The following is a 14,116-nucleotide window of genomic DNA, read 5'->3' as shown; positions in this document are numbered from 1 at the left end:
TGCTTTCTTCAAACGAGAGCAGGTTTTGAACATATGCTATATTGTAATTACAACAATGCGCCCTGACATGCCAGTAAGGATGTAATCTGTTATTATCCAGACCAAACAGCAATAATTTACGTACAAACTGTTAAAAACAGAAAAAGATCAAACTGTCGCAAAAGCATATCGCTCAGTGTTAAAAGAGGGCGATCGCAGACAGCTGAACGTGACGGAGTGTCTGAGGTAGCAGAGATCAGTTGAACTTTTAGAACACAAGGCGACGCTGTTGCATTACATTGCAGCACACTTCACTGCGACGTCACCGCAGGAGGCGCTTTAATCTTGATCTTTGAACATCAAAGGACGCTAATGCGCTGATATATTGTGGAGTGTTCTACTGAAGTAACCTCACAACAAACGTCAGTGAATCACTCCTATTTGAAAACTACTTCTAGTTAAGAATGAATGAGTCTCACTCGTCGGTCCAATGATTCCAATAAATTGAAGCTCAGTAAGTCTGTACTTTTTATTTATTTATTTATTTTTATACGGAAGTCTAACCCTAGTCAGTTTCCTTCATTCTTAATACTCATTTCACATTCTAAATCCTAAATCAAAATGATCAAATTAAGCCTTATTTAACTTTATTTTGGCTCTCTGTCTGCCTCTCCAACTCCTGTTTTCTCCCAGGAGATGCTCTGACAATGCCATTTGCTTCTTCAGACAAACTCTCCAGACGATGATGCAGTTTCAGTAACCTTGCCAATGGCTGTTGGTTCTCCTTTCGGATATTACATTTTGTGCTTTAGATACAATTTAATAACTAAATTCGAGACAGAAGGCTGCCTGTCAGAGTGCCACTGGGCCTGAATGATGGGTTTCCTATGTCCAGAGTCCCATGTTAGAGTTTGGCATTCAAGACATCTGTAAACGGTTGAATTTTATTTCATCCTTCATTATTCTCGCAGCTCTTTGTTATGACATATTTTGATGCGTCTGGTGTCTGTTGCGCATGTTTGTCACAGTGTGAGTTCACGGCACTCACCAGGGTGTGTTTTTCAGACTTGACTGTGTCTAGGTGGGCAGGTAATTAGTGGTAACTAGTAGCCCATGTTGCATTTTAAGTTGGATGGTTATCAAGTTTCCATCCAGCGTGAAGCTGCTTCTAACAAGCAAGTACTTGCTGGCAGGAAACCTAGTCGAGGCCAGTTTCATTTCACTATTTCATTACATGACCGACTTTCAAATATCTGATATAACAGGAAGCCGCTTTGATGCTGGGAAAATGCGTGGAGGGGGAGTAAAGTTGACAAATGATCAAAAGGACGAATAATTTTAATGTATTTTGCTTTTTGCCTTTTTTTTATGTGCACACATTTGTAGCTGAATTGAACGTTGAGTGGACGGACACGTCAATTTGAGCAATATCACCTGCTAAGCATCACACGCCGCTCAAGGCAAGGTTGAAAATTGAATTTTGATCTGTGGAGATCAGTGATAATCACTAACATCTGCTTGGTCGACGAGGTTTGACACGGAGGCCACGTCCATTGTCTCTATTTCTTTTCAATGGAGTAATCAGAAACCATTTGCCATTGTGGCGTTTCCTTAAAACCAGTGGGCGTGTGATGGGTTTTTTTCTCTTATTTTTAGGTTATGAAATTATTGAAACACACTTACTGAGAAATATTTCGTAATTTATGTATCGAGCACGAACTTCACGCCCGTACAGAACCGTACAAAGAAATGCTGCAAAACAGTTTTCAACAACAACAACAACAACAACAACAACAACAACAACAACAACAACAACAACAACAACAACAACAACGTATGTTTCTCGAAGCAACTCGTCGAATTCCAGACTGGAGGTGGGGATTTGGATATTAGATTAGGTGTGGAGGAGAATTAGCTGGGCTCCCCGAGTGTTTGCCACCCACTCAGCCGGTCCCATGATGTCTGCGTGACCGGGCTTTGTATTTGGAGGCAGCGTCGCGCGCTCTCCGCCTTTGTGTGCGCAGCCGGTGGGCAACACAGAGGCTCCTTTCAGCGGCGCCGTTTGTTCCTAACTGCCTCCGCGAGCCGTTCGCTCGCTCGCTCGCTCGCACGCTTTCCCGAGCACGTAGTCCCCTCCTTCTCGCCACCGTGCGAGCGCGCGCGAGCGCGCGCGAGCGTGTCGTGCGTATTACGATTGTATTTTTTAAAAAAAGAAAGAAGTAGAAAAAATGAGTCGACAGGATGCGAGCCTCTCTGGAAGTTGGGTACACGCAACTGCTGCTAGTGAGTGAGTAATAAGCAGCAGTGAAACGTGCCGACCGGCGTGTCCCATCATGTTTAAAGCACAAGGACAGTGGGATGGGCTCAGTCATTACTAGAAGGTCTGGCCAAGAACCTGCGAGTGGATAAAGGCTGATTTTTTTTATTTATTTTTTGATCGTTTATTAAGGTAAAACTGCCGTTTGCTTTTCCACATCACATTCACCTATTGCTACTTTTTCCTCGTTTGATTTTGATCTGTGAACACACTTATCGCTCGGTAGACTGTATACGTACCATGATAATCATGTACATGGCCCAGGGTCCTAATGAGATGACGTGATACTTTGTTTTTGTTTTAAAATACTGTCGAGAAAACATAGTAATTACATGAGAAAATAGAGTATTTCGTCAGTGGTTCATAGTGGGGTTGGAGGGTGGACACGGAAGTAGGGGGAGTGGTTTATTGATAAGTCTTTAATGTAGTGAGAATTCCGAGAGCCACCACTGTCTCAAGGTGCTCTGCCACACCTGTCTGTCTCCTCAGGTCTGGGGTCCTCATCTGCAGTTGAATCCTGTCATTTGCAAGTTTCACACTCAAGACTGACGTTTGTTTAAACGTCACCTCACACTGTTCTTCTGTTTGTTTATCATCAGGTTTTGCTGCCGACTGTTTGCACTGAGTTGGATCTGAATCTCCAGGAGCAAGACACAGCCAAGTGTGAAGAATCCCTCACCGTTGGGATCCGTGGAGTCTCTTTTCTTCTCCCAGTTAAATAGGAAACGATGGAGCGCATGGAGGATGACAAGGTACTAATATCAGCTCTTTTCACAGTGTGCTGCTTGGTTTGCTGTCTCAGTCTCAGCTCTACATATAAACTTGGAGCTTGTTGCAACCTTGTACACTTGACTTTTGTTCACTTAATGAATAAATATGCTGCGCTTTTTTTGACATGCATTTTAATATCTCCGAAATGAATGCGTACCAGTCTGAGTTCTACTTGTTTGGTTTGTTCTGTGAACGTTTACGAGCCACAGGATGGCATTTCAGTGTTTTTCCTTCCTGGCAAGGACTGTAGATGAGAGCCGAGAGCGTTCACAGGACGTGACTGACTGTTAACTGTGGCAGGCTGGTGGCAAGCTGCAACACGATTGAGCCCCGCTTCCCTGCTTGTATTTGCATGCAGTGAAGGATCAGATCGAGAGGGAAAAAAACAGCGCGACCGAAAAAAAGACAAAACACCACACGCTTTTTGTCATCAATTTGAGTTTTATTGCCGACTGCTTTTACGTTCTGGAACATTTTAAAGTGACAGGAACAGCTTATGTAAACCTTCCCTGTGGTTTGTGTTTTGAAACGCATTGCATGCACCTGGTTTTCAAGCCAGTTGCCGCAAGACTCTTTGCAAAGGTGTAGATGTAACCATTCACCAACCCACAGTGTGTACTACGGCAAATGAGCATTTCTACATCAATGTTTTTTGAAACAGCTTTTCAAAGTGTTGAATTTAGGATTATTTCGGAGGTTAGCTGATACATTTTTTCAACAATAATGTTTTTCTTTTGACAGACCAATTAAATATTCAACACATCTTTTTCATTCACCTTTAATCTCTCAACTTTGCACTGGCATCTTAGAAACAAAAGGTTTCCCGCAATGGAGAAGTCTAGAGTCAGAGTGATAATGTATGATGTAAAAGATGTCAAGGGGCAGTGGGTCACGCCAGACTGTCATCTGACTGAGTGAAGAAAGCAGACTCCTAAAAGTAGTCAAGCCACAGTTTGGTACCATTTTTCTTTTATTTCTGTTTATGTAAAAACTGAACAAACTGGGCCAAAGAAATTGTACTGCAAACCATACTGATCAAAGTTCAATTAGGCAAACAAAGGTTTAGGACAAAAGTCTTGCATTGATGCTTGTTTCCCCGCTGACTTGGAGCTTTTAATCGGACCACATGACCTTCATCCGATGATTGTTTTCCAGTTTGTCCCGGATTAATTAGTACATATAATGTACTAATAATAATAATAATAATGAGTACATATTTTCACAGACTGATCTAAAAGTATAATTTTTTATTTTTGCCTGTTCAGTAACGCAGTGATCCTGATTTGTTTCATCAGAAAACCCCTTGCGTAATATAAAATATTGTTATGTGTTGTACAATTACGAAATTCACTGCACACTCGCGTTATTTTTCTCACACTGGACCTTGCCTCCTTCCTTTGCCGAGCAAACTGTGCAACTCACACACATGTATGAAATACCCGTGAAAGCATTACAATGAATTTGTGCATCACCCCAGGAGGATCTTTGCACAATGGGCTGCACCCTCAATGGCATTCTTTTTTGAGAGGGTTGCGATCGCTCATGCAGTAGTAGTTACGCAACAATCGCATGCCAGTGCAGATACTGCTTGTATATTTCGCCAGAACACTGATACAATCTGTAAAACCACACCAACGAGCGCAAACTGTAATTTTAATTGTACTGTAATTTTCCTCGTCTAATCTCCATTAACCTGACTGAGCTGTATTGAGGCCCCACCCTGTGTGTGCTGCAACCCTGCCAGGTGACCCGGGGTGATCACTTGGTATTAATCATTAATGCACTGTTATACTCAGTGTACCATGGGACCTTTTTTTCTTTTCTTTTTTTTTTTTTAAAAAAAAGACTGTCCTCATCTTTATCTCACTTTTCTTCTTTTCCTAAAACTTTGCACTTCCCTTCACAACAGCCACTTATCATATATGCTGCTTTTCCTGTGTATCTCTGTATGACAGTTTTCATGATTCCAGCACCGGTCTATTTTGCTTATTTTAGTCCTTTTTTTTAATGAGATAGGGTCACTATGTTCCTCTGAGAACGGCACCGTTATGTAATTGCAGCTGATTATCGGCGTCTCAGAGGAGCAAAAATGTTCTTCTTTTGACTTTTGAAGTCAGGCATAAGTATGTTTTATTAGCTAATGGTATGAGGGGGTGGGGGGGGGGGGGGAGTGTTACTGGAACATTTTGTGTTTGTCGATAAAAGAATGTGAAAAAAAAAAAAGAGAGGCTTCCCTTTCAACTGCCTGTTAGTTTCAAAATGACGTTCACGCCAAACGCTTCTGCTGAATATTTGGATACTTTGGAAGCACGGACAGCACGTAGCTCTCACTGGGTCTCTGTGTTGATGACTCACGCGGACTGGAAACTAACACACGGACAAAGTATTACAAATGTTTCATCCAGGTTGCAATTCTGCAGTCGTGTTGTAATTGGGGCTGGGATTTTTTTTTTACCCCCTGCTCGTTTTTTTGGGTTTTTTTTTTTTCACATGGACGGATTAAACTGGATGATTAAACCGCGTTGTTTCATAATGGGCCTAATTGGACATTGGCCCGTCACCACCACCAGACGCTTGATACAAAGTGAGCTTTGCGAAAGTTCTCAGACGGCTCATTAATTAAATGGTAAGAAAAAGAAAAAAAAATGTGAGCTCCAGACGGTAGCTGGGGGATTTCCACTTTTGGCTAAATGATGCGGATTCAAAACTAGGCAGTGATGCAACTTTTGTCGTTTGACGTCTTTTTGGTTTGACACTTCTACATCCCCCCCCCCAAACGAGTTTGCCCTGTGGTTTAGCAATTGTAACAAACACTTCTCCTCCCTCAGCAACCCACCCCCGGCCCTCCACCAACCAGACGAGCGAGCGAGTGCATACTGAATTTTATTGAGATCTCAGATTACGAGCTGCTGTCTGATTTACTACCGGGCTGCGTTATTGATCTATATTTTTGCGGAGGGGATTTCAACATGATGTATCAGTGAGTGGCTCACAGACCCAAACTCTGTCATTAGTGGTGCAATGGTGTTTTTTGTGACATCCTAAATGACTAATCAGCAGAACTGTGTGTTTTAGCACACACTTTCTGTAAAGTGGTGTGTGAAAAGAAGCTGAGGAGGAAATTTGCTAATTTCTGCTGAGTTCATTGACCCACATCTGAAATATTTTTTATCCAAATCTTTCGTTCTTGTGGTGGTGTAAGCTTTTTGTGAGCATGTAAATGAATAGCGGCAGCTGCGTTGTATGAGTTGTTTTCATGAGCTATGACCGGTGCAATTCCAAAAACAATAGGGGGAAGAAGAAAAAAAAAACCCACACAATAGGATTCCGTCTGGTCTGTAGCGACTTAATGACATACCTCGTGGCTGCAAATTGCGTCGCCTGTGCTGTTTTGTAACACCTATAGCTTAAACAGCAGCCCAGTGCTGAGAAACAGGCAGGATGCAGAATGGCTCATTGTGCTTGGTAACCATTGTCACCGTCGACAACCAGAGCTTTGTGAGGCCAGGAGCGGGCCAAGCACTCCACGCTAAACTGAGGGCCTGATTGTACATAAACTCCCAACTGCTCAGTCTTTAAAATGACGATTGTCTCCGTTTTGTTTCCTCTCCCTTCAACAGCCAAAGAAGAAGGTGACCGCCTACCTTCTCTTCTCCGTCTCAACAGCCGTCATCGGCTCGCTGCAGTTTGGCTACAACACCGGGGTCATCAATGCACCCGAGCAGGTGTGTGTGTGTGTGTGTGTGTGTGTGTGTGTGTGTGTGTGTGTGTGTGTGTGTGTGTGTGTGTGTTGGCAGGGTGGATGGAATGTGTGATATCAACAAAGCCAGGCATAAAATCCAACTAGAAAGTTCTTCAGTAAATTATTCCTCCCTTTTTCATTAATACATTTTCATCATGTTAGCGCCATCAGACTATTGTGGCGTGATCGTGTTAGACGTGACGTTTTCAGTCCGTCTGACCCCATTCGAGACGGCAAGGCAGTATTGCAAAACGCCACAGCGCCCTCCCGTGGCCAAGTTGTCTAAACGTGCCACTGTGTTTCCTCCGCGCGGCAGAAAGTGCGCGGGTTCTTCCAGAATGTGTCGATGCAGCGGTACGGGGAGCCGTTCAGCGAGGAGACCAACATCATGGTGTGGAGCTTCGCCGTGGCCATTTTCAGCGTGGGAGGCATGATCGGGTCGCTCTCCGTCGGAGCCATTGTCAACAAGTTTGGCAGGTGTGCACTGCTGGAAACACAGCTCTGTAGAGAATGAACTTGACAAACAATAATTCACATAAGGTGATTTAAAACTGCTGTTTTGCTATAGTTTTTGTGCTACTACTTTTAAGGTGTAGGTTTTATTCGAAAAAGTTGAAACCATTCCAGTTAAAAGTTTGGACACACGCTGTGAATTTAATGTCCTTTCTTTCATTCTCATGACTATTGGCTTTGCAGTTTCTCACTGAAGGCATCAAAACTATGCATGAACACACATGGAATTATGTAGGAAACAATAAAAGTGTAAAATAAGTCAAACACCTTTTATATTTAAGTTCTTCAAAATAGCCACATTTCATAAAAATCACATTTAGAGTTATTTAACATGTTTTTCTTTGCTGCATAATCACCGTACATTTATCTTGCTCATATATGTGATGTCTTCAGTATCTATCTTCAGTGTAGAAAGAAGACAATAAAGAAAAGAAATTGCACTTAAATTGCTTTTCCATGGTGTTTACTCACCAAATCTGATTAGAGTTGCACCCTTTTACCAGACAGTGAGTCATTTTAGCGTCATCGAGTGGGCTGAGCAGCCTGTTGACATCTTAATTCCAGCACTGAAGAAAAGTTGCCCTTCGCCCTGCTAACCGCCGCCCGACCCCTTTCCTCTCTCCCATGCCTAGACGCAAGTCGATGCTGCTGAACAACGTGCTGGCGCTGGTCGGCGGCAGCCTGATGGGCCTGTCGGTGGTGTGTCAGTCCTTTGAGCTGGTCATCATCGGCCGCCTCGTTATCGGCGTGTTCTGTGGCCTGTGCACGGGCCTGACGCCCATGTTTGTTGGCGAGGTCTCCCCCACGGCCGTCCGTGGCGCCTTCGGCACGCTGCACCAGCTGGGCGTGGTCATCGGCATCCTGGTGGCCCAGGTGAGGAACTGCAATGGGCGATGTTTATGTTTCAGAGGTGCTTTTTTTTTTTAGAGTTGCAGAGTTGTTGGTGGCCGGTGGTTTCACACTTCCACACCACAGCATCTCAAGTCATATCTTTCGAGTAAATGTACTTCTGATTGACTTGATGATTGACCTGGATTCTGTTCTTGGTGGAAACAAGACACTCAAAGAAGAACTTTAATGTAACCTTAACCCTAGTAGTCCTAGGACGGTAGGAGCAAGCTGATATAGACCTATTAAAATTGACATTGGTGAGCATTTCCTGCTCTCTAATTCAGAGGATGGTTGTTATAATTTCACACTGAAAATATTTAATAAATACAAGCAAGCACAGTGACAATTAGAATAATAATAAAAAAAAAGATTGTCGTGTAGACCTTTCAGGTCTACCTGTTGTCCCTTCAGCGTGAGTAATGATCCCACCCCAGCCATTGATGGTGGCACAAGATGTTCTCTGAGAAGATTGAATGTGTTTTGTCCCGATCTTTTTGTTCTGCTCCAGATTTTCGGCCTGGAGTCGATCCTGGGCTCCGACAATCTGTGGCCCCTGCTGCTGGCCCTGACCATCCTGCCTGCCATCGTGCAGTCCATCATGCTGCCCTTCTGCCCCGAGAGCCCTCGGTACCTGCTCATCATCCTCAACAAGGAGGAGGAGGCCAGAAAAGGTGGCTGCCCCACACAGCTTCACAACTGAGCAAACATGACAGCAAGCTTGTCGTTTTAACGAGGCTGAATTTAGATTTTAATTTTTGATGCCGAGAGGTTTGAAGATGAAGTGAGGCTGCCCTCGTTTGTTGCACATGTTTAATTTATCCAACTTTTGTATGCGCTAAGAGTCCTTCTATAGATCACATCTGCATGAATATTGTATTCACTTCCCGTCTTTTTTTTCTTCCGCGTCTCCTTCTTGCAGCTCTGGTGCGTCTGCGTGGCTGCGAAGACGTGAGCGAAGACATTCAGGAGATGAGGGAGGAAGCGATGAGGATGGCCAAGGAGAAGAAGGTCACCATGTTGGAACTCTTCCGCTCTCGCAATTACCGCCAGCCCATCATCATCGCCATCATCCTGCAGCTCTCCCAGCAGTTCTCCGGCATCAATGCAGTGAGTTACTGTCACGCGTTAGTGACGTCGTCCTCAAGTGTCAGTCTGAAGCGATGATATTGTGATGAAAAATGTGCAAGGAACACATTATTTAACCCTTAAATAATGTTGAGGGTCCAATATGACCAGTTTTTAAATTAGAGAACAGTAAAAACACCCTAAACATTTATTCTCTGACATTAAGTTGACTTGTAATTGGTCACATTTCAACTTTTTTTTTTTTTAATTGTTTAAAAGTAACTTGTTCTAGGTACACAGGTTAAAACCACGCCATTTAACAAAAAAAAAAAAAAAACTGTGTAAAAAAAGTTCAATTAATTGCGACTAATTTAATTAAATCGATTAAATTCTTAATCGACAATTAATCCATAATAGCTTTCATTTTTAACATCCCTAAAACGAAATGGTTTGAATTCAACAGTCAAAAAGGGTGTCTGTCTGTCACCTTCCAGCTGTGTTTGAACAGAAACATTCTCTCCGGGAGCCAAAATGGATGTAAAAATAAGAACTTCCAGCAGGAGGAAACTGTTCCATCTGATGTGTCAAGAGTTAATTAATTAACATAAACAAACAAATCTTCTCCCTTTGTCCTGTAGGTCTTTTACTATTCTACGGGAATCTTCAAGAAAGCCGGCCTCTCACAGCCAATCTACGCCACCATCGGAGCCGGAGTCGTCAACACTGTGTTCACCATCGTCTCTGTGAGCTACTTGTACATGTAGAAAAAGTGGCATCGCTTTTTCTTTTATTCCTCAACAACGATTAACCAAGGTCTTGTTTTTCCCATTTTTCGTTAGCTGTTCTTGGTTGAACGGGCGGGTCGGCGGACGCTGCACCTGATCGGAGTTGCTGGAATGGCTTTCTGCGCTCTCCTCATGACCATCTCTTTGGCTCTGGTGGTGAGTGACGTCAGCAGCCTCCCTCTTGTCTCTTGTAGGAGCAGGGCTCATCAAATTTTAGGAGGAGAGCGACGTCATGGCTACTTAGTTAAATGAAGCACAAGCAGTTTGCTACACTCTTCTGAAATAACACGTTTTCTCAGTGAGCCTCACAATAATTCTTATCAATGGCTTAAAGGTTTAGTGTGCAATATTTGGAGATTTTGAAGAAGAAACAGCGACATCAAGTGGTCACATTTTAGATTGCAGCGTCTTTCACTCTTTCTCTCCCTCCTGAGCTTGCCAGTGAACTACGGTGGCCTGTGCGCCCAAACCTGGATACCTCGACCACCTCCTTCTTTGTTGGTTTATTTTAAGACGTGAGCAGTCACCCTAATTACCAAACGTGCTGGCAGCTGGATTGTCCACACCAGGCTTCCTTAGAAATATGCCGTTTCAAGATGGTAGCTAAGTAGGAGTAAGACCCTCATTGATCTATGCATATTCTTATATATATGAGAACCGTTCTAAGGGTAGGAAAACTAAATGACTTTTATTGTACTGCACTTATACACTTTTAATGTATTTATGGACAGTATGATAAGCTTTTACCAATCTAAAAGTCATAAATCAAGCCAAATATTGCACACTGGACCTTTAACGTGGTTGGATAAAACCATGTGCTATTTTAAGGCCAGACTATGTGACTCATTTGATCCTGGCGGGCGACCTGGTGTTGGTGACCCCTGTGCTGGATTGAAACGTGCGACCTTTACTCTGTTCCTGATGATGTTTTTTTTGTTTTTTTTTGTTTTTTGCTCTTCCTGTCTGAGCAGGAGTCCACTCCGTCCCTCAGCTACCTGGCCATCGTCGCCGTCTTTGGCTTCGTTGCCAGTTTCGAGATGGGTCCTGGTCCCATTCCGTGGTTCATCGTGGCAGAACTCTTCTCTCAGGGACCCCGGCCGGCGGCGGTGGCCGTGGCCGGGTGTTCCAATTGGACGGCCAACTTCCTGGTGGGGTTGGGCTTCCCTAAGCTGGAGGTGAGAAAACACTGGCTGGCTTCAGAAGATGTCAGAATCTGTCACTTTTGACCGAAGCGCTCACAAGCATCGTTCCTCTTCCTCCCTCTAGGACATTATGGGCCCGTACGTCTTCATCATCTTCATGGTCCTGCTCATCTTCTTCTTCATCTTCACCTTCCTGAAAGTACCTGAAACCAAAGGGAGAACCTTCGAAGACATTGCCCAGAGCTTCGCCAGCAGTGCGGAGAAACAGCCGCCCGCGGGGCCCGAGTCCGTCGCTGTGAGCCTGCCGGAGAACAAGGCCTTGCCCCCCATGTCTCCCACCGAAAAGGTTCCCATGGTGGAGCTGAAAAATTAAGGTTCTCCAGAGTTTTGAATTGGTCCACCGCAAACAGATTCCAAGCAAGCTTGATAGCGTGAGAATTAACTAACGCACTGGATGTTTGACAAAGTGTTTAGAAATTGCCACGTCAGTATTTTAAATACAGACATTAAGGTTACATTTTTAACGTATTTTTTATTTTATTTAAAAAAAAATAATGATATTTTTATGTTTCTCATCGTTTTTGTTTTTAACATGCAAAGCCATAAATGACAGAAGTGTGTCTAACTGCGCGCCAGTCAAGGGCCACGCTCCACTGATTTGCTGCCACTTGATATTCGTTGACGTTCCCGTTGCCAACTCTGCACTAATGGCCACGTAAGAGGATCAGCACATGTTCAGTGTTAAAAGCCAGGTCATCCTCTGCTCTTCGCCTCGCTGGTAAATGATTGGAGGATTTTGGATGAGAGGGGGCAGGGGTTAAGTATTGAGGTCAAGCCTGGAAAGCTGGTTTTGGGGGTCTGATAGTTTTGGGAAGAAAAAAACAAACAAAAAAACAAACATGTGCCTCGTTGCCGAGGTGAAAGGAGCCGCGTTGCCTTCGGCAGAGAGACTAGAAGCACATACGTGATCCAGAATATCAGGTAGCATCCCTATAATGTTCAGGTTTTGGGGGGAAAGCGTGCTAGCGGGGGAGACCATCCCCCACCTCAACCTGGACCCATGGATTATAATGGGGTTGTTCACATCAACTGACAATCTTGTCAACCCCTGCGGTTCATTTTATACCAATATGAATTTGAAAAAAAATTGTTTAAAGGAATTTTTGAAAGTCAGGTTTTATTCTATTTATGATTTAAGTGGCATTACGGTTGGAACCGAGACGTTTTTTAACCTAATGACGCGCTACTGATCAATAAAGACGGCCTCGTCCGCTGCTTTCACGCTTCAGCCAGAGCGACGGGCAGTTTAACTCTGCCAGACGCTCAGAATGACTGCTTCTCTGTCTGTCTGCTCTTTAAAACTACGGAAATGACCTGTGTTTTCGGATGACTGCGCTGAGGTTCAACTCGGGTGGCATTTGTGTTGTACCGTACACGGTTAAGTGCTCGGTACTGTTAAAATCGTACACATCTCCAGATGTATGCAGCGCTTGTGTTTTTTTTCTCATAAAGATTGTCATCTAAAAAACGATGCTCGTTCGCGGATAAATAAAAACTCACATCTTTGTAATAACACACGAGCCACGCGGGCATAGCAGCTTTGAAAAAAAACAAAACACTACTAGTATTCATTCCTGTGGTTTATGCACAAAAAGGTGTTTTTATATGTTGAGATAAAAATTCTCATTTTACATTTGTTTCTAATTGAGATTGTATATATTGTAGATTTGTGCAATGGCTGCGCAATCACAGGACAAACCACAGCTCAGCAATGCTGTTTGTTGCTTGTTTTTAAACGCTTGAGCTTAGAAAAGTTCTTTATTGCACTTACTGGAGTCCAACTACACTGTAATAATTCCTTGAACTGTGTCCGATGGTTGTAAATATTCTGTGTTTGCTGGGGCAAAAGTGCTTTTGGGTGTAAAAATGTTCCCCCCTTTAATGTTACGTCACATGATCTGACTTTGCACTGTTAAGAAAAACAGCTAAGGCGATGAATGTCTGAGTTATTTTGCAGCAGACTGAAGTCAGTCAAGTGTACACGAGTTGCACGAGAGGCGGTCCTTCATGTGTTTCTGCCAAAACGGCCTGTTTTGCTGCTGTGCCTTAAAATGCTTTTGAGAAAATAAATGAAAAAAATAAAATAAGATGAAATACCATGTTTTAAAGAACTGAGTGCCTTGAATTACAAGCGTCTACCAGCCTCCCGTTGAAACAAGTTTCCACAGCTGGTAAAAGTGAAAAGTTTTCTCTGGTATTTTCTGTTCCCGCCCCCTTTCTGCGCACCATTTCCCTTTTTCTGTGTCGTGACATTTAACGGTCTGCTGATCCAACGCGAGCCGAGCGCTCAGTCACACGCGTCAGTTGCATGTTTAGCCGAAGCTGCTGCAGTCTGGCTTGAAAAAACAAAAAAAAACAAAAACATCTCCACCATTAAAAAAAAATAATAAAAAATTAAGGGGAGTTGCATGCGTGAGGAGTTTCGAGGTCACGTCTTTCCCTGAGGGGGGCCGGGCTTCAGAAGCTAAACATAGAACTTATTTTGAGATGTAAGGGAATCGTCATCTCCACCAGCATTTTCTCAGCCGCAGCATTATAATAATAAAACACAGAACTCCCCGGGAGTAAGAGTCCAATCTAATTCTGAAAGACGACGACGCTGGAAATCCTGATTTATTTTCTTTATGTGTAAAAGCAACTCAAACGTACTTATTTTTCCACTCATTAAATAATAGCATGATCCACAGACAATGTCTTCGGATAACGATGTAAACGTAACGTAAAAATAATCACGAGGTTTTTTTTGTTGTCCCCCCGACACATTTCATCCGTGTAAAGGACCACAGAAGGGAAGGGGGGGGAAAGCACTAACCCAAGTCAGGCTGGGAAAGAGGCTATACAAGTGTGCCAA

The 14,116-nt window shown here is 43.4% G+C and overlaps 1 protein-coding gene across 2 annotated transcripts; it reads left to right on the top strand.

The window, feature by feature from the left end:
* The first annotated feature begins 2,172 nt into the window (after positions 1-2,172).
* On the top strand, positions 2,173-13,352 carry slc2a3b (solute carrier family 2 member 3b). Of its 2 annotated transcripts, none has more exons than XM_076041131.1 (11): positions 2,173-2,428; positions 2,896-3,048; positions 6,688-6,792; positions 7,126-7,286; positions 7,955-8,195; positions 8,722-8,884; positions 9,133-9,320; positions 9,917-10,021; positions 10,118-10,219; positions 11,035-11,238; positions 11,330-13,352. In XM_076041131.1, exons 2-11 carry the CDS (start codon positions 3,025-3,027, stop codon positions 11,576-11,578), a joined length of 1,542 nt encoding a protein of 513 aa, XP_075897246.1. In that variant the 5' UTR covers positions 2,173-2,428; positions 2,896-3,024; the 3' UTR covers positions 11,579-13,352. The 2 variants fall into 2 exon arrangements, with proteins under 2 accessions (XP_075897246.1, XP_075897247.1); XM_076041132.1 differs by lacking the exon at positions 2,173-2,428 and adding an exon at positions 2,706-2,785.
* The last annotated feature ends 764 nt before the right edge of the window (positions 13,353-14,116 follow it).

This window comes from Nelusetta ayraudi, unplaced genomic scaffold, assembly GCF_046127955.1.
Source record: "Nelusetta ayraudi isolate G7.1 ecotype Tasmania unplaced genomic scaffold, CSIRO-AGI_Nayr_v1 ptg000063l, whole genome shotgun sequence".
Taxonomy (NCBI): Eukaryota; Metazoa; Chordata; class Actinopteri; order Tetraodontiformes; family Monacanthidae; genus Nelusetta; species Nelusetta ayraudi.
The sequence above is the reverse complement of the archived record's forward strand: the minus strand, read 5'-3'. Positions and strand labels throughout refer to the sequence as shown.